Below are 27,016 nucleotides of genomic sequence, written 5' to 3'. Positions count from 1 at the left end.
TCCTGTTCATATAATCCATGAAAATAGCTGGAGCATTCGTCACTCCAAAAGGCATGACAACATACTCATAATGACCATATCGAGTCCTGAAAGCAGTCTTTGGTATGTCCTCTTCCTTTACCCGAATCTGGTGATACCCAGATCTCAAATCAATCTTGGAGAAAACAGAAGCTCCCCTCAATTGGTCCATCAAATCATCTATCCTTGGCAAAGGATACTTATTCTTGATTGTCAATTTATTTAACTGCCTGTAATCCACACATAACCTCACACCACCATCCTTCTTCTTTACCAATAATACTGGTGCTCCCCACGGAGAGACACTTGGTCTGATCATCTGCTTCTCCAAAAGCTCCTCAACCTGCTTTTTCAATTCAAACAACTCCGCTGGTGCCATTCTATAAGGAGAAATGGACACTGGTCCCGCCCCTGGTATAAGATCAATACTAAACTCTAACTCTCGCTTTGGTGGTAATCCCGGAACATCATCCGGAAAAACCTCTGGAAATTCTCTAACAACATCAATACTATTCAACAACTTTTCATTCTCTATACTAATAAAAGATAAGATCATAAACCCAAGAGCTCCATTCTTCAACAACCCATCCACCTGTCTATTAGAAATAAATCTCTCCTGTTCATCAGTAGGAAAGATTAATTTCTTCTCTGAACAATCTATCAAAATCCTATTGGCAGAAAGCCAATCCATCCCTAAAATCACATCCAAATCGGATAGAGGTAAACAAAACAAATTCACTTTATAACAACGCCCTTCCACCTCCACTGGACATCTCAAACAAACCTCAAAAGTCAAAATAGACCCTGAAGCTGGGGTAGAAACAACTAGATCCACACACAAGGAACTCACAACCAAATTTAACCTTCTCACACATTCATAAGAAATAAAAGAATGTGAAGCACCAGAATCAAATAAAATAGAAATATCATTACCATCAGCTTTGCCCTTTCCTTTTACCAGCTCAGATGTCGTCTCAGCTTCAGCACCTGTTAAAGCAAAGACACGACCTGCTGCAGTAGGCCGATCCACTTTCTGGTTCTCTCTAGCTGGAATATTTTTGACATTGCAATCTTTAGCCATGTGACCCACCTTGCCACATTTAAAACACGTATAGTTCTTTGTAGGACAATCCCTTATCATATGTGGGCCTCCACATCTATAACATCTAACAGCTCCTGTAGTAGTCCCCATTGGTTTCTTATTAGCATTCCCAATTTGAAACTGAGATGGTCTCTTTTGAAGATGTTTCCCCCTACCAAATCCAGATGATCCCTCTGGACCCTTTTCCATTTTATTTCCTCCTTCAAATCTTTCCACTGTTTTTGCCTTTTCAACTAAAACTGGAAACTCCATAATTTCCATAGGGACAATAGTCTTTTTCAGTTCAAATCTTAAACCCTCACTAAACTTCCTGCATCTCCAGGCTTCAGTGATAGCTTGAGAATAATATCTAGCCAAGTGTTCAAACTTGACCACATACTCTTGTACTGACATATTTCCTTGTTGCAGTCTCAAAAATTCAGCTTCTTTAGCATACCTAGCACTATCTGGAAAATATTTCTCCAGAAACACCTTTTTAAAGTTATCCCAATTTACCGCTTCACCTCTAGCCTCCATCATAGCTTGAGCACCCTTCCACCAGAAGCTAGCCTCACCCACCAACATATAAACAGCATAAACTAGCTTCCTCTCCTCGGGACACTGCATCACCATGAAAATTTTCTCCATCTCCTCAATCCATTGATCAGCAACTTCAGGTCCATTAACACCTGTAAATTGAGGAGGATTCCCTTTTCTGAATTCTGACAAGCCCCTATATTCATCAGGTACTTCAGTCCTAGCTGCTTCAGCTGCAGCCCGGTTAGTCTCCATCTGAGCCAACAAGGTATTCTGTTGTCCAATAGCAGCAGCAATTAACTCCATAGCTTGAGCAATTTGCCGCCCATCCATGCTTGAAGAAGAATTAGAATGATTTCCCCTACCAGCCATCCTAAAAAGGTCAAAGAACTTTATGAGTTTACACGAAACTCAATAAGAAATTCCTAATCAAGATTAAGAAACTCATGAGTTACTCATGAAGTTCCTTTCATTTCCACACAACGGAAATGCAACAAGACCATTTCCCACAAACCCTAAAGAGACTTGACCAGCTTTGATACCAAAATTGTAACGACCCGCCCTAGGCCGTCACATCAATAACCAACCAAAATAAAATATATAAAATAAAGAAAATAGAGCAAAAGCCAGCTACGCTAGAGTGTAATTATACAATAACATATAAATTGTTTCCAAAATATATAATATAATCTGCTACGGCAGAGTCATCATCCTTATTAAAGTTATACAGTAATCCAAAAGATAATATAATATAGACACCCTAGGTGCTGGTCAAGCTCTAAACCTTGCTACTACTCAAAGTAGCTATCAGAAGACTTCTTGCTATCCCAAGCCTCACACCTGATCTGCTCCCCCACAAAGTGAGATCATCACAGTCCAAACCACATGGAAAACATGCAAGGGTTAGCACATATAAAACCAACCATAGTACATGATAAAATATCATTAAACAGATATTTATCCATAATATATATATATATCCGCACCAAGGAAATAAACCTTATAAATAGTTATTTCCATGCCAAATATAAATCAAATCTAAAATCCAATGCATACAATCCACACCATTTGTATACATATTCCACATCCAGAAACAAAGTCACACCACTGTATAATTATTCCATGATCTCACACCAACATATCCTCACAATGTTGGCCTCAACACCATCCACCAAGTGTTGACACGCACGCTGAAACATATCAGCAACACAGGAATCACACCTGACCTCTCATGGAAAATATACAGCTGGAATTACGTCGTCACGTAACCCTGGTGATCATGGCCACTTCATCCATCGGTATGACTCGGCCTGGCCCCCATACCGGTAGCAAATAGAATACTTAAAGGAGTACTTCAGAATCCACCTAACATCTGAAGTGGTTTATCATATAACCTTTGGAAAAATTCCACATTGGAATCCTCACCATGGGATTCCCAATTTCCTATTTTTCCAAAGATTATATCCTGATCTCACCAAGAGATCTAATCCATACCATAACCTTACTCCTTTAAGTCCTATTTACTTTTCCAAACCACATACACAGCATATTCCATAATTAAACATAACCATAACCATGCCAATTTGTCAATATAATAATAATATAAATATCCAAAACAACCATCAATTGATCCAAATTATACTATATGAAATGAAAATCTCCACATAAAATAGCATATTAAAATTATACTATTCCTATCATGGTCATACGCACTAGATTAATTTTATAAGCACTACCCTTACTTAGCATACTAGATTAATTTTATAAATGCCACCCTTACTTAACATACTAGATTAATTTTATAAATGCCACCCTTACTTGTATGAACCTGAACTGAAACTCGGGCAGAACCTCCACCTCTCTCCTTAAACAGGAACCGAAACTCGGGCAGAATCTCCTCTACTGGATTCTTCTTTCTTCCTCTCCTCTTTCCTCTCTCTTTCTCCCTTTCTCTCTCTAGGAATTTTCTCTCTCAAGGCATACATTTCCAACACCCCAAGGCCCCTATTTATAGCAAATTTTCGCCACCTAACCAGAACGGCCCGTTCCGAAAACGGAACGCCCGTTCTGAACCCTTCAGAACAACGTAAATTTTTCGACTGGAACGGCCCCGGAACGGCCCGTTTCGAAACCCAGCAGAACGGCCCGTTCTCCTTTCGGAACGGCCCGTTCTGCAAGGAGAACGCCCTGTTCTCCAAGCAGAACGGCCCGTTCTGCAAGGGGAACGCCCCGTTCTCCAAGCAGAACGGCCCGTTCTCCTTTGGAGAACGGCCCGTTCCGGCCCTGTACTGCACAAACCCAGTACACACATTTTTCTCTTTTGGAACGGCCCGTTCCGCTTTTGGAACAGCCCGTTCCAAAATCCGAAAATGCCCCAAAAATTTTAATAAAAATTACGAAAATGCCACCGATAATTACTAAAATGCCATCCAATAATAAAATTACAAAAATACCCCTATACCTTTGAAAATTTACGAAAATGCCATAATAATAAAATGGGTATTACATTGTTTACATGCCTCGGCCACAATCTGTGCTTTTTCCCGTGCTTCATCGAGGACATCAAGCTCGGCTCGGAGCGAAGCATTGTTAGACTCCTCATGGAAGTGCTGTCTTCGGAATGATGGCTCTCCGACTTCAACCGGGATCATGGCGTCTGCGCCGTAAGTCAGGCGAAAGGGTGTCTCTTTTGTTGTTGATTGTGGTGTACATCGATACGCCCAAAGGACCTCTAGCAACTCTTCGGCCCATGCCCCTTTTGCCGAACCGATCCGTTTCTTTAATTCGGTGAGGATAACCTTATTGGCCGCTTCGGCCTGGCCGTTCGACTGGGGGTGTTCAACTGATGTAAACCTATGCCGGATGCCAAGGTTTTCAAGGAAAGAGTTGAACTTTTTGTCCGTGAATTGTAGGCCGTTATCCGAGATGATGGCATATGGGATGCCGAAACGGGTAACTATGTTCTTCCAGACAAATTTCTGGACATTAGCGGCGGAGATGCAGGCAAGCGGCTCGGCCTCAATCCACTTTGTGAAGTAATCGACAGCTACGAGGAGAAACTTAACGTGTCCCTTCGCCACCGAAAATGGGCCGAGTACATCAATGCCCCATAAAGTAAACGGCCATGGAGAGCTGATGCTATGCAGTTCAGCAGCTGAAGCATGGATGAGGTTCCCGTATTTTTGGCACTGAACACATTTTTTGACAAAGTCGGCGCAGTCCCCCTTCAGAGTTGGCCAATAATAACCGGCCCGCAAGACTTTAGCTGCTAAGGTTCGTCCTCCGGAATGGGAGCCACAAATACCCTCATGGACTTCCCTCATCACGTAATCTGCTTGGTGACTATCTATGCATTTGAGCAGCGGGGTGGAGAACCCCCGTCTGTAGAGGTCCTCGGCTATCATGGAGTACCGAGCCGCCTGTGTTCGCAACTTCTTAGCTTCCAACGGGTCGGCCGGTACTGCGCCGTTAGTGATATAGTTCCGAATGGGTGTGGTCCATGAGGGTGATTCATCTATTGCCATGCACTCGGTTGTTACGCTTGGGGAGGGAACTTCAAGATGAATAGTGGTGCGCAGCTGTCCCGGCTTCCGGCTGCTGGCGAGCCGAGCTAACTGATCAGCTCGTTCATTATTGCTACGCAAAACATGGCGAACCTGAACCTCGCTGAATTCATCCTTCAATTTTTGGAATAGATGATAGTATTGTAATAAGTTCGCATCTTTAACTTGGAAATTATCATTGACCTGCTCGGCCACTATCTTTGAGTCGGTCCAGCATATGACTCGCTTCACATCCATCTCGGTTGCCAACCGCATCCCAGCTAGTAGGGCCTCGTATTCCGCTTGGTTATTGGAGGCACGAAAACCGAACCGAAGGGACTGCTCAATTGTGACGCCTGAGGGACTAGCCAGTATCACTCCTGCTCCGCTGCCTTGGGCGTTAGAAGACCCATCGACATGCAAGGTCCATGATTCGTCTTCAAAACGCCTCGAAGGGGTAAGCTCGTTAACAAAATCAGCCAAGTGCTGCGACTTGATTGGACCTCTCGGCTCAAAGGACAAATCGAACTCTGACAACTCGACCGACCATGCCATTATTCGGCCGGCAATCTCTGGTTTTCTTAATACTTTTGCCACTGGACAATCGGTCCGAACAATTATCTTGTGGCTATGAAAGTATTGTCTCAGTCGACGAGCAGTGTAGATGAGTCCTAAGGCTACCTTTTCAATTAACTGGTATCGTCGTTCGGCCTCCTGCAAAGTCCGACTGATGAAATACACTAGTTGTTGCTCTTCTCGGTTTTCTTGTATTAGCGCAGCGCTAATTGAGCTGTCGGAAACCGCTAAGTATATAATCATGTCAATGTTGGCAACTGGTTTGGAAAGGACTGGGGGTGTACTAAGGCGCTCCTTGAAATGTTGGAATGATGTTTCACACTCCTGGGTCCATTGGAATCGCTCGGTCTTCTTGAGCAAGAGGAGGATGGGTCTAGCTATCTCAGCTAGGCAAGGAAGAAAGCGGGAGAGCGAAGTGAGCCGGCCTGCCAACTTCTGAACTTCTTTCAGGGTACTTGGGCTTTTCATGCTTAGAATGGCTTGGCACTTGTCAGGATTTGCTTCAATGCCGCGACTGGACAACATAAACCCTAAGAACTTGCCGCCTGAGACCCCGAATACGCACTTGTCGGGGTTGAGTCTCATTTGGTGGTGCCGAAGCGCGTGAAACACATCAGTCAAGTCCTGTGCGTGTACAGATACGCTACTTGACTTTACTACCATGTCATCAACGTACACCTCCATACATCGCCCAATGTGGTCACTGAAAATTTTGTTCATCAACCGTTGGTAAGTGGCTCCGGCATTTTTTAGGCCGAAGGGCATAACTCGGTAACAGTAATTGGCTGTTTCGGTGATGAACGCCGTTTTCTCTTCATCCTGAGGGTGCATTCGGATTTGGTTATATCCGGAATATGCATCCAGGAATGACAGGAATTTGTGGCCAGATGCCCCATCGACGAGCCGATCAATGTTTGGTAGCGGATAGGCATCCTTCGGACAGGCTTTGTTCAAATTAGTGTAGTCAGTACACATGCGCCATTTCCCATTCGGTTTCTTGACCATTACTACATTAGCTAGCCAAGTTGAGTAGTGTACCTCCCGGATGAACTTGGCTTCTAGCAACTTACTCACTTCGGCCTCTATTGCCGCCTTCCTGTCCTCCCCAGCCTTTCGACGCCGTTGAGCGATCGGTCTTGCTTCTTTGCTTATGGACAATTTGTGACAGAGGAAACTAGGGTCAATGCCGGGCATGTCAGAGGGATGCCAAGCAAATAGGTCACTATTTTTGAGGATCACTTGGCTGACAGCCAATTGTTCCCGCTCGGACAGGTTGGCTCCTATATAAGTGACTTGAGACTCCAACACCCCTACTTGAATCGGTTGCTTGTCATCAACAGGTTCGACTCTTTCGTCCTGATCGATCCGGGGATCAAGGTCCACAGTCGAATGATGGGACACCGAGTGAACCCCACTCGGCCTCCTAGGTACCTCGTCTTTTATTCTTGCCAGTCGCAAACTAGCGAAGTAACATTCCCGCGCCGTCTTTTGGTCGGCATGAACCGTGACGACTCGTCCTGACTCGGCCGGAAATTTCATGGCCAAATGAGGGGTAGATACGACTGCTCCGAGCCGATTCAGTGATGGTCGTCCAAGGAGAATGTTGTAAGATGTGCTGGCGTGTACCACCACATATTTAACTGAAACATCTCGGTATTCGGCGCCTTCAAATCCGAACCGAGTCGACAACTTGATGTATCCCTTGGTCTTGACCCGTTCGCCGGAGAACCCGACCAAGGGTTCATCATACGGAACTAGCTCGGACTCCGGGATGCCCAACTGCTTGAACGTATTCCAGTAGAGGATGTCGGCCGAACTTCCTTGGTCGACCAGCGTCTTGCGTACGATACAATTGTGAATTTCGACGCTGATTACCATTGGATCATCCTGGTCCGGATCGATGCCTTTAAAATCAGCTTCTGTGAAAGTTATAGTGGGAAGGCGGCGACGAGCGGATTCGATGGCATGAACATGCCGGACAGCCCGCAGGTGTCTTTTTTGTGCAGATGAAGACGAGCCACCTCCAGCGAATCCCCCGGCAATGGTATTGATGACTCGTCGAGGCTGTGCCGAAGGCTCATCCTCTCTTCTATCTCTAGACCGACTACGTTCTCTACGAGAACGTGTTTCTGTCCTTTGTTCGAGTTGGTCGCGTCTCCGTGACCGGTCTTCGTATCTCGATCGGTTTGGACGCTCAACGAAACCTTGCAGCTGTCCCTGCTTGACTAAGTCTTCAATCTTATCCTTCAAAGCCAAACAATCGTCAGTTGAATGCCCACGGTTGCGATGATATCTGCATGACTTGGTTGTATCGGCCCGGGGAGGGGTTGATGCTCGTTTTGGGATGACCAGTATATCCGAGGCCAGTGCTTGTTCTAATACTGCTGACCGGCTAGTATTGAGGGGCGTGTATTGTGAGTACCTTGGTCCTCGAGGAGGCTTCTCGCGGGGAACCAACTCTTTCGATCGACTCCGAAAACTCGGCTCGGCCAGCTTGTCAGGTTTTGTTGACACTTCTACTCGGGCTTGGTTCCGGAACTCGGCCAATTCCTCCATCTGCATGTACTTGTCGGCTCGCCGACGCAAATCATCCATGTCTGTAGGGGGTTTCTTACAAATGCTGTTGGCAAAAGGCCCTGGCTTCAAGGCAGTGGTAAGGTGGTGTAGAGCTACAGCAGGGTTTAAGTCTCGAATTTCGAGCGCCGCTTTGTTGAATCGGCTCATGAATGTCCGAAGAGATTCCTTCTTCTCCTGACGAATGCTGATTAGTGCCAACGAGGTCAATTGATGAGGCCGACTGGTAGCAAATTGAATTGTGAACTGGGAAGCCAACGTACTGAACGAATCGATCGAGTTGGCCGGAAGCCGAGTAAACCAACTCAGTGCTCGTCCCTTTAAGGATGTTGGGAAGATTCGGCATAGAGCAGCATCATCGTTTGTGCTTAGAGTAACTTGAGTCAAGAACACATCCACGTGTTCGTCTGGATCGGTAGTGCCATCATACTTGTCTAAGGGCAAAGACTTCCAATGGTCAAGGAGTGCCATCTGCATGATGTTCGGGGTAAAAGGATGCCGATGTGCTCCAGCCGGCAAAGGCTGGATCGGTCGGCCGACCGAAGCATGCGCAGCTGGAGCGGCGACGGAGGTGTGGGGAAGAGAAGAGTGAGGGCCCTGCGAGTGGAACGACCCCTGTGTGTGAGTTGTCTCAGATGGTTTCCATGTGGGATCCCGGTATTGATTTTTCAGCGCAGCATTCTCTTCTCTCAATGCAGCCATCTCGGCAGCATCTCTCTCTCGCTGTTGTTTCATGGCGATCATTTCTTCCTTCATCTGGCGCACCATATCGGTCAAGTTTGTCTCCTCAACCGTCTCGGCCCCGGACTGATGTTCGTCTTCAGACTGTTGCCCTTCAAAATTAGTATTCCTTGTCTTTACCATGATTCTTTTACTCGTAAACTTTCAGTGCTTCTGCAATGCTATCGGTTCGGCCCCACGGTGGGCGCCAAAATGTACCTGCTTAAGGATACACTCGTAGTCTTCTTGGTAAGAAGGGCCGAACGGATACTTCAAACGGATTCTTCAGAGGGGGGAGGTACCTGCAAAAGGCACTCCAACGCTCAAGTCAGGATAAGCACGATATTCTAGGATAATTAATGAACAGTGACATACCTTGTTGTGTGTGACCTATTTATAGCATCTGACATGGGCCTGAGCGTGATGGGCCCTCTCAGATATTTACCAAATTAGGTAATACGGTACTAATTGGTTGTTAGGCTTTAATCATGTACTTACCTTTCTTAATTGTGATTACCGTTATGACTTGTTTAACTCTTCGGCAAGAGGCCGAGCCGACTATTCAATACTAGTCGGAACGGCAAATGACCGAGCCGTCTAGTCCGTATACGGCAGCTTGTATACTTCCGGTACGATCTATGTCGGAACGGTACTTGACCGAGCCGACTCGATGAGTGATGATGGTCCATATTGGCATTAACCAGACTGATGTCGGTTCTCGACCTCATGCCGAGCCGACGTTGATGGTGATGCTTGTACATGGCTTACTATGCATGAGTGTCTGACGAAATGGCACGTGTTGGCCCACGTGACCGATACGGTCTCTCCGGTACAATTATTGTCTCATGTTGGACTGCACCATGACCCAATAATTATTATTATTATTTTTTTAAGAATTTAATCAAGGGTTGGTAGGCCAACCCGGCTCACCACGGGTTCAACCCGGGTGAGCCGGGTTGTTAGTGAGCCGGGTTCAAATTTGACCCGTATTAAAATTTTTTAATTTTTTTTAACCCAACCCGGCTCGAACCCGTGGTGAGCCGGGTTGGCTCACCGGGCCAAACCCATTTTGACAGCTCTAGTGGTGATGTATCCTATAGCGACTTTAGAAAAATCACTCCAGCCTATAGCGACTCTGTTTGGCTAAATTTTAGCCAATCGTAGTTACAAAAAAAAAAAATTCACGTGTCAATGGTGTCGCTATATAGCGACACCATAGTAAAATGTCCCAAAGGTGTATATAGTTTCAAAACAGCCTCATTTACGTAAATAGTTTGTGAAAGTACCCCAAATTGATCAATAAACCAAATTATACTATAAACAAAGAATATTATCCTATTATGTATACACGTTACTTAGGCATATTATCTCCATAACCTTATCTTAAATTACCCTTTTTTTTCAATATTTTTCAAAAGATATATTTAAAACAACTACCAAAAAATTGCTCACACCTCTTATTATTAACTACTCACTTATTTTTTTCAAAATCTATACCAACACAAAATATTTTTTTTACATTAATTAATAATAATAAAATTACTCAATTTCATGTACAATTTTTTTAAATAATTTTCTAACTATAACAATTTCCCAAATTATTCATTCTTTCTCTATTCATTTTTTTTTTACTTTTTAAAAATGTCAAAAACTAACCTTACAATTAATGCTATGGGAGAGCTCAATTGTTAATGGCTCAATAATGCACGACAATAATTTGAAATTTCTTTCTGCGCATCCATATCTAAGCATAGTTCAAAAAATGGCGTAAACACTGTGCTTTGATCAATTATATTGAAATTTTCCGTCTATATATAAGTTTGTACCTCTTTAATTCCCATTTCCGCATATTAAATTGAACCTGGCAAAATTAACTTCAACTCCCGCCAATGAAAGAATCTCAAACGCCTCAGAAAACCTATGTTCGTTCATCGGTGAAGCGCAATCGCAGATTGAAGTATTCGCCAAACTTCAATAAGGTACAACACAATTCGCAAAACCTTACTCACATTTTACGCTTTGCTTCCTTCATATTCATTTTTTTCATGTTTATTTTTATTTTCATCTTTGGCCAGATTACAAGTAAGAGCTTGAACGCAGCATTGACATTCGTTTCAGAAGCTTATGAGGATTCCTCTCCGATCTCCGAGATATCGTATGCTAATCGCAGTGAAGACGATAATGTAAGTTTGAATTGAATTGATTATTCCGATTTTCAAGCTCAAATTTGATACGATGTGTCTGTACATTTTCTTTGTTTTATTCGGCTCGTTTCGTTTTATTCTGATAAAAATATATGATCTACGCAAAATTTGAATATGCATCGTGGTTTAGAGAATCACATTGATCACATATCTAATTAAGCTACAAGTAATTTCTGCGTGCTATTCACCATCACTGCTTATTCAAGAAAATTCTTAGATCTGATTAGAAGCAGAGCTTATGTTAAGTTAGGCTGATTTATAGTTAATAAACGCCTCGAACTTCGATTTTGGTGCAAATCGTTAGCAATTATGCTTAGTTTAGTACAATTATGAACCGTGTTTGGATTCAGAGAAAACAAATTAGATAGAAAAAATGCTTTGGAAAATAACCTTAAACGATTCAACTGATTTCATTCAAACTGCTGTGGTCTTCAACTCACACAATGCTGCTCATCAATATAAGAAGCTTGTGGATGAAATAACCAAGTATGTCATAGAGGATCGATACAAGAATACCGTGTTAGAGGACATCGATCGGTCCTATCAAGTGCTTACTGCAAAAAATAGAATAGTGATTCTGTTTCTGCATTTGGTTTATCGGAGTATTGGCTATATTTTTTTTTCACTTCCGATATTCATTGCCCTCTCAGTTGTCCATTGCCAACTTGAACCGTTAGTTGAACTATGGTACTTGATATACATTTAGACCTCAGAAAAAGAGGTTAGATATTCTGTTAAATGGCTTTGTAAATATATATCTCGAAAGTGAAATTCTTAGACAATGTGATGTCCTTGTTACACTCGAGTTATGTTGAATAACTGTAAACTCGTATAGTTTCATTGGAGTTGATATAAATGTATAAATATTTGAATGTTCCCCGTTGTTTCTACTTACTTTCGTAGGCGACTTATACCTGATACCTCACGTCTTGTGGTTCTGATATTGTAATTTTGAGCGTGTATGTATACATGATTTGTCTGGCCTCTTAGAATTAATATTCGGATATTCAATTGCCATCCCCCAGCGTCTGCAACATAAAAGCCAAAATTGTCATAGATTCCGGTGGTTAGCTGTAGAGATTTTGTTAGTCTAGTTAGGATGTATGGGTTTCCCTTGCTTGTATTATAAGCAATTTCTGTTAGAATAAACTCTTATCAGTTATCACAAAGGAAAATATGCTTATTGATGGGCATGTAAAAAAGAAGAAAGCGAGGGTAAAGAACAGAAATAGCTTCATTACATGCAATGCATCACAGGCGTGCCAATTGACACTTCTTTTGGTTGTTGTTGCCTTGTTGGTATGTAACCACTCGCTCATTTAGCTTCATATACTAAAACTCTTCACCCATGATCATATTTCACATTTAGTTCTTGCTTTATCTTCTAGATCAGCTTTTACTTTTCATCCCTCACTTAAAGGATTGGAAATTTTATTGTGTAGCTTTATGTTTTGGTATCTCTCGAGCCCCGAGCTTTCATCCAATGACGTAGGGGCAAAGCACTGGTCCCTTAAATTTGCACAAGCATTATGATATCACAGAAGAGGGAATACTAGGAGAAATATTTCAAAAAAAAAAAAGAAAGGAAAAGAGAGAGCGAATAGGAACATGTTGGGAAGCCTGCTCCGGAACAAGAAATTAAAAAGGGGCAGAGATGATATTGGTTATGATGAGGTAAATATGAAATGATTGAGAATTGCATTATAAAATATGTATTTGTGAGTGAGAGTAGGGCCCTATGATTTGAGAAAATGTGGAGCATGAGTGTGCAGAGGGTGAGGAAAGAATAAAAATCCAAAACCGCGACAAAAGAACAAAAGAGAAACACTCCAAAACACTCACCTTTTTGCTTATTAAATGTTAATGTTAATGGAAGAACAATATATAATGATTGCACCGAATGAAAAGAAATGAATTGTGGGGCCTTATTCTTCTTCAGTCAATGTGAGGATGCACCCATCCAATGCGGATCCATTTTCCTCGAAAATTATAATGTCATCGTTCATCCGTGTCAAACAAGTAGTATGACTTATTATAGCAGACAAGGATCTTGGTCCTTTCCTTGAAATTTCACCAGAAGAAACGACTGGGCTTCTCATCCTGCGCAAAAAATACTTGCTCTCTAATGATATCTATATAAGCAGTTAGTTCTCTGAGTCTGTGAAAGCAGTTGTTGCTCACTTCCGAGGAATATGACGTTTTTGAGCATCCAACTCAGGAGATGGCTGACGCAGGAAGCAGTATGGAGATTTGTTGGTTTTGTTTCAACCATTGTTGGGCTTCTTTGTTATGCTCTCAGCTCCTCCTTCGACTATCTATTCGGAGAGTGGAGCTTGTTGAAAATCTTCCTTTACAGTATTGTTAGTCTTTTAATCTGTCTCGGCAATATGTTTGCTAAGGCATGTCGGCACTCAACCACTCTCCGGTTCAAAGCTCATTCCTCATTCGTGGTTTTGACTGTCACATCTGTGTATTCCTATTTCGCTGATAAACTTGTGAATGGGAAACCAGATGCATATAGTTTGGTCTCGTGTGCTGCCTTTGCTATCATGTCACTCAGTCTCTCAAGACAAAGTGAGTGTGGATTTGAAGTTGATCTATTTTATTTTTTCATGGGATGTTTAATAGTACTACTCATGAAGATTACGTTGGCATTGGCAATTGTTGGAATAGGTTTTAGCTATGGTCTTGTTATTCTCCGTTCGTCCTTATCATACCCAAATGTTGGAGTTGGAGTCCAAGATGACGAACTCGCCCTCACCGAAACTAATGCAATAGTGCTTTACGTGGATCAACTGGCACTGGAACTGGCGCGTACCAATATCGATGCAACAACTCATGACTTATCTGAAAGAACTAGTAGTACGATGCAACAACTCCAATTAGGCATGGCAATCTAACCCGTCCCCGTGGGTACCCGCCCGAACCCGCCCCGATTTGGACGGGGAAAACCCGTGTTTATCGGGTTCGGGTTCGGGTTCGGGTTTTCCCCGATTGATAAAATCGGGGGCGGGGGCGGGGTCGGGGATGTTAATACCCACCCCGCCCCCGCCCCCATACCCGCCCCCGCCCCCGCCCCGCTTAATAATATAATTAAAAAATTATTTTTATATATATATAAACCAAAATTAAAAATATTTATATGTAAAAATTTATATTATTTTTCTTTTTTTTTATTTTTTTAAAATTATTCATATTTATTTAAAAGAAAAATAGAAGAAAAAAAAAAGAAAAAAATAGGAGCGGGGGCGGGGACGGGGCGGGGAAACCCGAACCCCGCCGGGGGCGGGGATGGGGACCTAGATTTTACCCCCGGCGGGTATCGGGGGCGGGGGCGGGGGCGGTTTAAATTTGCGGGGGCGGGGGCGGGGAACGTAAAACCCGCCCCCGCCCCGCCCCGTTGCCATGCCTAACTCCAATATTTGGAAGAAGGCTCCTCCGAGATGACGCCAAGACTTGGCCAGAGTCAACCTAGGCTGCGCGCGAAGAAGCCGCGCTTCACCGTTTACCGGCTGACGGGGAAGAGCGCGCGCGTGCAGAGAAAAGTGAGGCTCCTGAAACTGTTAGTTCCCGGTTGCCGCAAAAAGCTTCTGGCGGATATTTTGGAAGAAGCCAATGATTACATATCCGCGCTTGAGATGCAGGTTCGAGCCATGAGCGTTCTCGCTGACCTTCTCCGCGCCACCTCCTAATAGAGGAGAGGACGAGATTGAACAATCAAGGGGTTCGAAAAATTCTAGAGTAAAAAAATCTAAAGAAATAAGTGTAAATTGCAGCCTTCATATGTCATTCATGATTCAAGACAACTACTGCATAAGGATTTTAGAAATTATGATTCTCACATACATTCATAATAGTAAGAGAGACTTATCTTGATCCATGACAACCGTAATGAGAATAAGTTATTCAATCACGTTTCTTTATCTATCTCTTTCCATACTTCATATCCTCGTGTCACTTTCTTTGATGGCAAAAACGAGAGTCGTTTCTATGGCAGAGATAGAACCCAAAAATTCCTCTTATTCAACCAACTTCCATCAAGTTGGTTATCGGCGGTTATAAGATTTGAAAATAGTAACTTCCCATATTTGCCAATAGGTCCTTTTATTTTATTAAATCACGTTTAAGCTTTTAATTCACATGAGTCACATTATAATATTATTTAAATTTTTTCTAACATTCTCCCACTTGACTCATGTGATCTCATAACACTTCATGATTTAATAATTACATAAATCATAATGCGCATTAAAGACCTTAGATAAATTGGCTCCATCATAATCATAATTAAAGATACAGAAATAATAAGAGTCATGGCGGTTACATGTCATTTAATCAACACATTTCCTTCCATGTACTACTATATTATCCTTCTCCTTAATATGACCGTAAAATGAGAAGTTCATAATGGGTTCAAACATAAAGTCACTCTTTCATTAATAAACACATAATATGTTTTCCACATCATAATTTGCATGCATATACATAAAGTAGAAAACACAAATTTCAGAAACTTGCATATTAAATGAGCTCAGAGTGTCAAATAGGCATTAATAACAACATTAACATTCAACATTCACTGGTAGAAAAAATGCCCATATTCTCTACATGGCCAGTAAATACTTTGGGCGGTAACCCTTTTGTTAAAGGGTCAGCAATCATAAGATTAGTGCTAATATGTTCTATTGACACTCTATGTTTCTGAACTTCTTCTTTAACGGCAAAGTATTTCAATTCCATATGCTTAGCACCTTTGGAATACTTGTCGTTTTTAGAAAAGAAAACAACTGCGGAATTATCACAATAAATTTTCAGCGGCCTGGCAATACTGTCAACTACTCCAAGTCCTAAAATAAAATTCCGCAACCAATTAGCCTGAACTGTGGCCTCAAAGCATGCCACAAATTCAGCCTCCATAGTGGATGCAGCAATGACTGACTGCTTCGCACTCTTCCATGAAATTGCTCCTCTGGCTAAAAGATACACATAACCAAATGTAGACTTTCTTGTATCTATACAACCGGCAAAATCTGAATCTGTATATCCAATCACTTCAAGATGATCAGATTTCTTATAAGTAAGCATGTGATCCTTTGTCCCTTGCAAGTATCTTAAGACTTTCTTTGCAGCTTTCCAATGGTCCAATCCTGGATTACTTTGGTATCTACCAAGCATACCAACTGCAAAGCTAATATCTGGCCTTGTACATGTTTGAGCATACATCAAACTCCCAACAACAGATGCATAAGGGATATTTTCCATCTGTTTCCGTTCCAAATCATTCTTTGGACATTGCATAAGACTAAATTTGTCTCCTTTCTGTATTGGAACGGGAGATGCTGAACATGTATCCATTCTGAATCTCTCTAAAACTTTATTAATATAGGCTTTCTGAGACAAGCCTAACAGTCCTTGTGATCTATCACGAAATATTTCTATTCCTATCACATAGCCTGCCTCACCTATATCTTTCATTTCAAAGTTGTTAGAAAGAAACTTCTTAGTCTCACTTAATAGACCAAGATCATTAGTTGCAAGCAAAATGTCATCAACATATAGAATTAGAAATATAAACTTGCTCCCACTGACCTTCAGATATATACACCGATCAACAGTGTTTTCCTTAAATCCAAAGGACATAATAGTATCATTGAACTTAATATACCATTGTCGGGAAGCTTGTTTAAGTCCATATATTGATTTCTTAAGTTTACACACCATGTGTTCCTTTCCTTCTTCAATGAATCCCACTGGTTGATCCATATAAACATTCTCTTCTAAATTCCCATTCAAAAAGGCAGTTTTAACATCCATTTGATGTAACTCAAGGTCATAATGAGCTACTAATGCCATGATAATTCTGAAAGAATCTTTCTTAGAAACCGGAGAAAAGGTTTCCTTATAATCAATGCCATCCTTTTGAGTAAAACCTTTGGCAACAAGTCGAGCCTTGTGTCGTTCGATATTGCCATGAGAGTCACGCTTAGTCTTAAAGACCCATTTACACCCAACTCTCTTGCACCCTTCAGGCAATTCCACAAGATCCCATACATCATTTTGTGTCATTGATTTAAGCTCATCATTCATGGCATCTAACCATTTTCCAGAATTATCACCATTAATAGCTTCTGAAAATGAAACTGGATCATTATCAATGCTTAAGTCATTTTCTGACTCTTGTAGATAAACCACATAGTCATTTGAAATAGCAGATCTCTTTTCCCTTAGAGATCTTCTTAATATTATTTCTTGTGGTTGTTCTACTATAGATTCATTGTTAACCACAGGATCATTAATTTGTTGTTCTTCTTGATTGTTGTTTGGTTCAACAACATGGGGAACAACAATTCTTGAAGTAAAAGCACTAGTTAAAGGAACTTGTACTCTAACTTCCTTAATCTCCACATTTCGTGAAGTTTCACTCCCATTGATTTCACCATTTTCAATGAACCTGGCATTTCCAATTTCAACAATTCTTGTACTATGAGTAGGACAGTAAAACATATACCCTTTTGATTTTGCTGGATAACCAATGAAATACCCACTGATTGTTCTTACATCCAGTTTCTTTTCTTGCGGATTGTATATTCTAATTTCTGCCTGACAACCCCAAACATGTAGGTGTCTTAAACTGGGTTTCCTACCTGTCCACAATTCAAAAGGTGTCTTTTGAACCGCCTTACTAGGAACCCTGTTTAACAAATACATGGCAGTTTTTAAAGCATACATCCACAATGATATAGGTAAAGATGAATTACTTAACATGCTCCTAACCATATCCATTAAGGTTCGATTACGCCTTTCTGAAACACCATTTTGTTGTGGTGTACCTGGCATTGTGTATTGAGCACAAATACCATGCTTTTCAAGGAACTTAGCAAATGGACCAGGATGTTGTCCACTCTCATCATATCTTCCATAATACTCACCACCTCTATCTGACCTGACAATTTTCACCTTTTTGTCTAATTGCCTTTCCACTTCAGTTATATAAATTTCCAAGGCATTCACTGCTTGAGATTTCTCATGCAGTAAATAGACATACCCATAACGTGAAAAGTCATCAATGAAAGTGATAAAGTACTTTTCTTTATTGAAAGAATTAACATCAAAAGGTCCACATATATCAGTGTGTATAATTTCAAGAAGCTGAGTGCTTCTTGTGGCTCCTTTCTTTGTGTGTTTTGTTTGTTTACCTTTAATACAATCCACACATACATTTAGATCAGTAAAATCTAAATTTGAAAGAATTTCATTCTTTACTAATCTTTGTATCCTTTCTTTGGAAATGTGTCCCAAACGCTTATGCCACAAGTAAGCAGAACGTTCATTCACTAAACTACGTTTAGTGCCAACATTATGATGCAAGGTCATAAGAGTTTCAGCATATAAATTATCAAGATTCAATTTATATAAACCATCACAAAGTGTACCAGATCCAATCATACAAGTACACTTATATAAACTGAAACAATTATTTCCAAACCTAAAAGAGTATCCAGCAACATCAAGTTTAGACAAGGAAACTAAATTCCTAGAAATACTAGGTACATAAAAAGTATCAAACAAGTCTAAATGAAATCCAGTGTCAAGGATTAAACGATAAGTCCCGACGGCTTCCACTGGAACTTTCACTCTATTCCCCATGAAGACAAACTTCTCATTTGGGCTTATGGTTCGGGTTGTAAGGAATCCCTGCATCATATTAGAAACATGAGTTGTACATCCAGAATCAATCCACCAAGTATTATGGGGAACTTCAGTTAAGTTAGATTCGAAACATACATAAGCATTATGCTCACCTTTCTTTTCGAACCAAGCTTTACGTTTTGGGCAATCCTTCTGGAAATGACCAGACTTCCCACAGAAATGACATTTGTCAGTTTTCTTCTGGATTTTAGTAGAGGACTCAGCAATCTTTAATGGTCCCTTTCCCTTTCCATGTTTCTTATTAACTTTCTTTTCAACTCCTTGATTATTCACATAATGAATGGAGTGATTTCCTTGATTCTTAAGTCTGGTTTCCTCCTGAACTAACATACTGTGCAATTCATGCACATTCCATTTGTCTTTCATGGTGTTATAGTTCATTTGGAAAGGACCATACTTAGACGGTAATGAGTTCAAAATAAACTGCACAAGGAAATTTTCATCTACTGCCATTCCAAGAGACTTAAGTCTTGCTGCAATGTTTGTCATCTCAATGACATGTTCATGCATAGTACGAGAACCATCAAACTTCATGGTGGTTAAGGTACTCATTAATGTCCCAGCAAGAGACTTATCAGCAGTTTGGGAGCGCTCTTCTACAAATTTCATAAACTCTTTTGCACTTTCAGTTTTGGGAAGAGCAGACTTAATGTTATTTGCTATGCTCATTCGCATAAACATCAGGCTAAGTCTGTTTGATTTTTCCCAAGCCTTATAATGGGTTTTCTCTTCATTGCTACTATCATCAGTAATAGCAGCAGGTTTTTCAACTTGAATAGCTAAATCAAGATCCAAAACACCTAAGTGAAATTGGACTTGTTCGCTCCAATCAGAGAAATTCAACCCATTAAAAACCGGAACAGACATAGCATGAGAATGCAAAGATACAGGAACAGATACTGCAATTAACACATGCTTAACATTATTACTTTGAGTCATAAATTAAACATACGATACAAATTCAAATAACAAACAAGCATTCTATGCATACTAATGTTCTCCTTTGGGTGATACATTAATACACAAAACATAATGATGCTAATAATATTAACATTATTTGGCAAGACATATGCACTAATTAGAAATATTTATTATCTTTGGATAAATAAATAAAACTAATAATGCATACTCACTACCAACAGTCATATCCATTAATTATAAGAACAATTAATCAACCTTTGGGTGATCCATAAATGTCTTATAATAATAAACTTCAATCAACCCATAAATCAATAATTTATAATTTAGCATCCATTCTATGGGTAATTGAAATAAAATTTGTTATTAATTTGGAATTAACTAAAACATAAAGATTTGACCACTTTGGTGATTACAAATCTATCATACATTTAATCCCAAAATAAATACAATCTTAAGCAAAATACACACACATGTTTTCTCTTGATATTCATTTCAAAACATTCCAAATTGAAAACAATCTCGAGAAGCACAGCGAAAACATAATAGCATGATTCCAAACAATTTCCAATTAAAATTAAAATTCATAATAAAGAAAACAATTTGGCAATTCCATTTCAGTTTCATCATTTCCATACGCATAAGCTATAAATGCAAATTGAAATTGACATGACAGGGAATATAGGAAAGCATTCGGGATTTGTTTTTAATGCAATATTTTATTTCAAATCAAGTGGATTGCATATTGGAAAGCATTCGGGTTGCACACTTCATTAATGTTTTGTACTTTTATCAACTTATTTTAATTCGGCACCCAAAGTCATGGTGTTGCTACTTTAGCATGATTTATCTTAAAGTTAGGGAAAGACCAATTCGTCCCCAGAACATGGTTTCATGCAATAATTCATATTACAAATTCAAGGGTCATTCGAAATTGAATTCATAACATTTTCCAAAATCGAATTCATTCTCAGTATGTACAGCGGGAAAAATTGTTCCAATAAATTTCCAATTAAAATTAGGGTTCATGAAATTGGAAAACATTATTCATGGAGAATCATAAATTCAACAACCTAAAGCTCTGATACCACATGTAAATTGCAGCCTTCATATGTCATTCATGATTCAAGACAACTACTGCATAAAGATTTTAGAAATTATGATTCTCACATACATTCATAATAGTAAGAGAGACTTACCTTGATCCATGACAACCGTAATGAGAATAAGTTATTCAATCACGTTTCTTTATCTATCTCTTTCCATACTTCATATCCTCGTGTCACTTTCTTTGATGGCAAAAACGAGAGTTGTTTCTATGGCAGAGATAGAACCCAAAAATTCCTCTTATTCAACCAACTTCCATCAATAAGCAGTTAAGCACTGACGGTTCGTCAATCACATACCACGTTAACAAATCATTTTCTCTATCCCAAGCAAAAAAGAAAGAAAATCCAAATCAGAGAGCAAGCAGAGATAAAAATGAAGATATCAGATTCCTTTTCTTTTCGTGTGGACCCTTTTGTCTTTTTTCCTTTTTATTTATGCAATTTTTTTCTATATTAATATGCTTTTGTTTTATGGGCCGTTGCATTTTTTTTGCTCCACATGGGCTAAGCATGTTTAAATTGGACAACTGTTTCATTTTAGGCAGATGATAAACACACCTTCACTCTCGTATAAACACACCTCTTTTTTTAAAAAAAATATATAAAATGTCTAAATTATCCTTTTAAAAAAAATGAAATTCCTAAATTTACACCTCCTTTCCCCGCACCCCCTTTCCCCGCACCCCACACTCCACACCCCTCTTCTTCCCAAAGTCTCTTTCCGCTCAATGTCATTAAGCAATATACTTTTACAATCATTCTGAATAAAAAAAAGGACTAGTCCCACCATAACCAGCATAAGAAAGGTTCTTTTACAGTCATTAGCATTCCGGAAAGTACTTTTACAGTCATTAGCATTCTGGAAAGTACTTTCCGGAATAGTAAAATTATTGTTCATATAATTCCGGAAAGAACTTTCCGTAATAGTAACTTTAATATTATGGAAAGTACTTTCCGGAATTATGTAACAAAACATTTTCAGAAAATACTTTCCGGAATAAAAATTTAATATTATGGAAAGTATTTTCCGGAACATTTTTATATAATTCCGGAAAGAACTTTCCGTAACAGTAAGAAGAAGAAGAAGAGGAGTGTCAGAAAGAGAAAGAAGAGGGGCGTGCGAGGTGCGGGAAAAAAAAGAAGAAGAGGAGAGTGCCAGAAAGAGAAAGAAGAGGGGTGCGCAATGTCAGCAGGTGGTCTTGTAAGAGAAAGACTCTTACTTGTTTTATGGAAAGACACACTAGTACAAAAATGACTTTAAAATCGGAGTTTTAAAATCAGTCATAAGGTAGCCATTTTAAAAGTGACGCGGTGGCCTGTACTGCAATAGAACGGCCCCAGAACAACCCGTTCTGCAAGCAGAACGACCTGTTCTGCTTTTAGTACGGCCCGTACTGCAAGCAGAACGGCCTGTACTGCTTGCAGAACGGGGCGTTCTGCAATCAGAACGGGTTGTTCTTCTTGCAGAACGGCCCGTTCTGGTGCGGGGAATGGGGGTGCGGGGAAGGGAGGTGTAAATTTAGGAATTTTATTTTTTTAAAAGGGTAATTTAGATATTTTATATATTTTTTTAAAAAGGGGGTGTGTTTATACGAGAGTGGAGGTGTGTTTATCATTTGCCTTCATTTTATATAGGCTAATAGGCTAATACACCTTTTTTTTTTAAGTACACCTTTTTTTTTAATACACCTTTTTTTTTTTATATAAGTACACCTTTTTTTATTTTTTTTAAATTCTAAAATATTCATAAATTTTTTTAATTTTTAATTTTACATCTCTAATATTTAATCTACTATTTTTCTTTTTACATACCTTTTTCCTTCTCTTTTCTAATTTTCACATATACTATCTTGTCTTTCTCTAATTCCTTACATATTTCAATGGGTAGTTTTAGTTCTCTCATTTTTTTATATATTACTCTCTAATTTTCTTGCCTTTTTCACTTTTTCATATGTATTCAAATCATAAATTTGGTAGGTGACAACATTATAGGTATGTATAGTTTTCTTGACAGTTTCTATTAAACTAGATGCACATTTTTTCTTCCAACACTTCCTTTTCTTTCACCCTTCTAAAAACTTTAACATTAAATTTAGTTTATGAAAAAGACATTTTCACTATTCTAAAGTACTATGCAGATAATGAAATCAGTGAGAAAACTGAAAGAGGAAGATAAAAAAATAATATAAAACTAAAAGAATTAAAATTATCTATCAAAATAGGTGGGGGTGAAGAAAAATTAAGGAGGTGCATGTGAAAATAAGGGAAAGAGATATGTAAAAAAAAGTGTTAAATTCAATGTTAGGAGTGTAAAATTAAAAAATTAAAAAAATTAAATTAAGGATATTTTAAAAAATTTATTAATTTTTTTTTTAAAAAAGGAGTGTACTTATAAAAAAAAAAAAGGAAGTGTATATATCATAACCCTTTTATATATTAGCAATCAGGCCTTTTTTTTTAAAAAATTTGAACTATAGCAGAAAAACAAAAGGCACGTTTGTTTTTGAATAAGCATGCATGAATTGGATTATGAAATAGAAAAACAAAAAACAAAACGAGACTGTATAATTCTATTCTGGGATTGCTGTTATGGTTGGAACTGAGTCTTTTCAAGCGACAGATTTTCTGGTGGAGAGAGTTATGGTTGTGTCAGTGGTCATGGTTAACTGATGTCTGCAGGATCGTTAATAAAGTGACAGCAACAAATGATTAGGAAGTAACGGCGTTAATTTTGTTGGTTGTTAAAGTTGATAATTTAATTTAACTTTTATTGTGCTGTTGTAATAGAGAACTGATAAAGTTTACAGATTGTATTGAAGTGTTTTGGGCGTTAAGCCTCTTTGATCAGGACAAAGAAAAAAGATTTTATTGAAGATAATATCATAAATTGACTTTCCCAACTTCAATCGGCAAGATAGAAAATGAATTAAAAGTGACAGGTGGTTTTCGTCAACCTAGACGTGTTTTTCTTTAGTTTTGTGATTTCATTTTACACTCAATTGGCCCACTGCTTACACTCCTTAATTTGTTAACTTATTTCTTTTTCTTTTTGTAGGCATATTTTCTTTCACCTAATCATATGGAAAGGTACATCTATGCAAATTCTGATTCATACTAGGCCGTATTAATATATATATTCTTCAGTTGGTGAATTTGATTTTTTGGGGCCTCCCAATCCCTGTAGAAACTGAAACCAGGGATCCTATTATTTGTTGGGTCAACTAATGATGGTTTCTTGATAGAGCAGTACTCTTTGTTTGGGCCCAGAAAAGTAGGTCCAACATGACATATATGGACAACTTTTGGCATTGGACTCTAGTGGGGGTCAGTAGCAGCCCAGCTAACAAGCTTTTGTTTGTTATAAACCTTATTTCCAACTGGCGAACTCCATATAATAGATGGTGACGTAGGCAAACTCGTATTCCAGGTGGCTTCCATGACACTTCAGCTTCCAGCTTAGTCCATGTTCCATGATACTTTTGGAACTTGGTGGAGGCTGATAGGTAACCACATCTACATATCTACCCACTTAACTTCCATTTTGTTTATTTGTTCTGTGGTCAGGATTATATTAGTGATATTTTCACAACCCATGAAGAGCTTAATTGGTGCCCTATATGCCAAACAAGAAACTGAAAGACGTCGTGTACTTAAAGTCAACTCTTAGGGTTAGGTAATTTAGCTAGGGCTATTTCATTCGTGTAGGTTAATTTTGTGATGAAAGGATGCAAGCCAAATGGGTACATAACCAAATATCTTGTCTATTGCGTAAAAGTAATAAATATGAATATAATTTCATCTTGATCATCTTAAGAAGTGCCTTTGTGATAGAAAAAGGATAAGAATGCTTTTTAATTCATGTTATAATGAAATGTAAATCACTTTTTATCTTCCATGTCATTTTGTGCTTTTGTTTAATTTGCTCCTTAACTAATTGGCGTGCTCTTTGATTAGGTTTCTTTCTAGTGGATCATTTGTTTTTGGAACTATTTCGCTTCCTACTGCTTTTGCTTGAACATTTTTACTGCATTGAGACTCACTCATTGGATGAAGATGAGCAATTACTGTTGTAGTTGTAAAAAGTAACTGGCATCATAACCCAACCCGAATATAATAATACTACTATAATCAATTTTGTTCGTCTTATGATTTTTTACCCCCCATCTAAAACTATATAAAAGAGTGGAGCGCAAAGTTTAAGACCACTGAAGTTTTACACTAAACTCATATGATCATATTTGTTCATTCTCCACTGTGTCTTTATTCTTTTTATATCTCACCAGAGGTGCCAAAACGGACTATACGTACGCTCTAATATGGGTTGTGAACTAAAACTAACAAGATAAAATAAATATAAATTTAATTCATCAACCCTCTAAAATGAAATACAAGTCTGATAAAGGCCAGATTGTTAAGGTATTTTTTTCTTCATGTTTTTTAAGGTTAAACTCAGGCTATGCCATAATTTAATTGCGTTAAAATTAAGGACCAATGTTTAATTTGCATTTAATATTTAAATTCTGGGTTTTACATTCGGTTTGAGTCAGCTCAATTGGTCTAACGCACTTTTCCACCTTTATATCTCACCAAGTCCCTTCATATAAAAAAGCTTTGTCTTTTTTATGTCACCAAAAGCCTTATTTATGACTGTGCATTTTTATATATGTTACTTTGAGCTCAAAATAAATAAATAATCAGGTTTTATCTTAATGAAATGATTTGCAAGAAAACAAATAGAAGCAATTTTTTTGCCAATCAATTATTTGAATTATAAAATGCTATCCACTAAACCCATTGAATCGGATAACATCTACCCTGTTGGTGATTTAATTTGCGCAATTGGTGGCTCGTTTGTTCAGCAAGTGTCGAGTTATGGTCGCAAGAGTTAGGGTTTGTTTACGTATTGGTTGATTCTTAAATATTTGAATGATTTTGCCAGAGGTGTGTCCATAGATATTTTTTTTTATTAAAATTTTTAATTAAATTGAACTGATTCATTTTATGAAAATAAATCAGTTAATCAAATTATTTTATAAATAGATCGATTTAATTTTTTTAAAATATTAATCAGTTTGATGTGATACAGATTTTATACAAATATATGGATTGATTTTTCTGAAGAACTGGTCCATTTTAAAATGGATCATTTTATACAATTTTTTTTTTTAATTCTCTTCAAAATACATATTGCAAGATTGAACTTCCTTTTTTTCCTTTTCCAAACTCACATAATCTTCACTGTGCTTAGGAACCTAATTCTAAAAAAAAAAACACAAAAAAACCAAAGCAAATATTTGCACCTAGCTAAATACCAAGATAATACGATAAGTATCGTTATTATACACATATCTTTAATATCAGATCCATTTGACGGGATCCAACCTTTTAATTATCTTTGAGCTAGGCACACATTAGGTCAGTGTCCGAAAATTTTAAGTCAGTTTTAAATTTTTACACAAAAATCTCAACCACTTAATTAATAATTTTACGGGCTATTTATGAGACATATATAATTTTATTGTACATGTAGATATGTGTCATTTATTTTTAGCTAGTTTTGGATTACCCTTCACCGCTGATGTGCACTTATTATTATAAGTACCTTGTTTGTTCTTTTTATTATCCCTTCTCTTTGGTGGTCGCTGTCTTATTGTGTCTCACACAAGGTTAGCAACCTCGCTGGCACCTCATAATGCCTTGTAGTGATCGTTAAGCTTTTCAAAATATGGTTACTCTACATTATCCCTGTTGGCTGTTGTCACACACATGGTACCATGATTTTAACAAGAATGATCGAGGAGCATGCTTATGATTGCCAATTACTATATATAAACATAAACTAAATCATCCATGATTATATTGATTATTGGCATTTGGTTCTTGTTTTATCTTCTGGGTCAGCTTTTACTTTTCACCCCTAACTTAGGGTTGGCAATTTTATTAAGTGTGTAGCTTTATTTTTGTTTTGGTATCTCTCGAGTCCCGAGCTTTCATCCAATGACGTAGGGACAAAGCACTGGACCATTA

General features: G+C 38.8%; 4 protein-coding genes and 1 long non-coding RNA gene across 7 annotated transcripts; 2 read left to right on the top strand and 3 right to left on the bottom strand.

Annotated features, from left to right (window-relative positions):
- Positions 1-2,028: 2,028 nt before the first annotated feature.
- Positions 2,029-9,192, bottom strand: LOC145958158 (uncharacterized). The gene is made up of 2 exons (XM_083074644.1): positions 4,156-9,192; positions 2,029-2,061 (listed from the first exon to the last, which is right to left on the bottom strand). Exons 1-2 carry the CDS (start codon positions 9,190-9,192, stop codon positions 2,029-2,031), a joined length of 5,070 nt encoding a protein of 1,689 aa, XP_082930770.1.
- A 1,106-nt stretch (positions 9,193-10,298) lies between these two features.
- Positions 10,299-26,046, top strand: LOC109811051 (uncharacterized). Of its 3 annotated transcripts, XM_083075834.1 has the most exons (4): positions 10,323-11,027; positions 11,124-11,231; positions 24,045-24,076; positions 24,237-26,046. In XM_083075834.1, the coding sequence occupies exons 1-4, from the start codon at positions 10,938-10,940 to the stop codon at positions 24,262-24,264; spliced, it is 258 nt and encodes an 85-aa protein (XP_082931960.1). In that variant the 5' UTR covers positions 10,323-10,937; the 3' UTR covers positions 24,265-26,046. The 3 variants fall into 3 exon arrangements, with proteins under 3 accessions (XP_020230274.1, XP_029129734.1, XP_082931960.1); XM_020374685.3 differs by lacking the exons at positions 24,045-24,076; positions 24,237-26,046 and adding an exon at positions 11,719-12,500 and having other exon boundaries at positions 10,299-11,027; XM_029273901.2 differs by having other exon boundaries at positions 10,312-11,027; positions 24,045-26,046.
- On the bottom strand, positions 11,982-12,626 carry LOC145958439 (uncharacterized). The gene is made up of 2 exons (XR_014434243.1): positions 12,494-12,626; positions 11,982-12,280 (listed from the first exon to the last, which is right to left on the bottom strand). It is a non-coding gene; the product is annotated as an uncharacterized LOC145958439 (long non-coding RNA).
- Positions 13,445-14,403, top strand: LOC109811045 (uncharacterized). The gene has a single exon (XM_029273899.2). It carries the CDS (start codon positions 13,445-13,447, stop codon positions 14,150-14,152), a length of 708 nt encoding a protein of 235 aa, XP_029129732.2. The 3' UTR covers positions 14,153-14,403.
- On the bottom strand, positions 18,913-21,171 carry LOC145957680 (uncharacterized). The gene is made up of 3 exons (XM_083074099.1): positions 21,080-21,171; positions 19,055-19,861; positions 18,913-18,947 (listed from the first exon to the last, which is right to left on the bottom strand). Exons 1-3 carry the CDS (start codon positions 21,087-21,089, stop codon positions 18,913-18,915), a joined length of 852 nt encoding a protein of 283 aa, XP_082930225.1. The 5' UTR covers positions 21,090-21,171.
- Positions 26,047-27,016: the final 970 nt, after the last annotated feature.

Source organism: Cajanus cajan, chromosome 5 (assembly GCF_000230855.2).
Source record: "Cajanus cajan strain Asha chromosome 5, NIPB_CcT2T_4, whole genome shotgun sequence".
NCBI lineage: Eukaryota > Viridiplantae > Streptophyta > Magnoliopsida > Fabales > Fabaceae > Cajanus > Cajanus cajan.
This window is presented reverse-complemented; position numbering and strand designations above follow the sequence as displayed.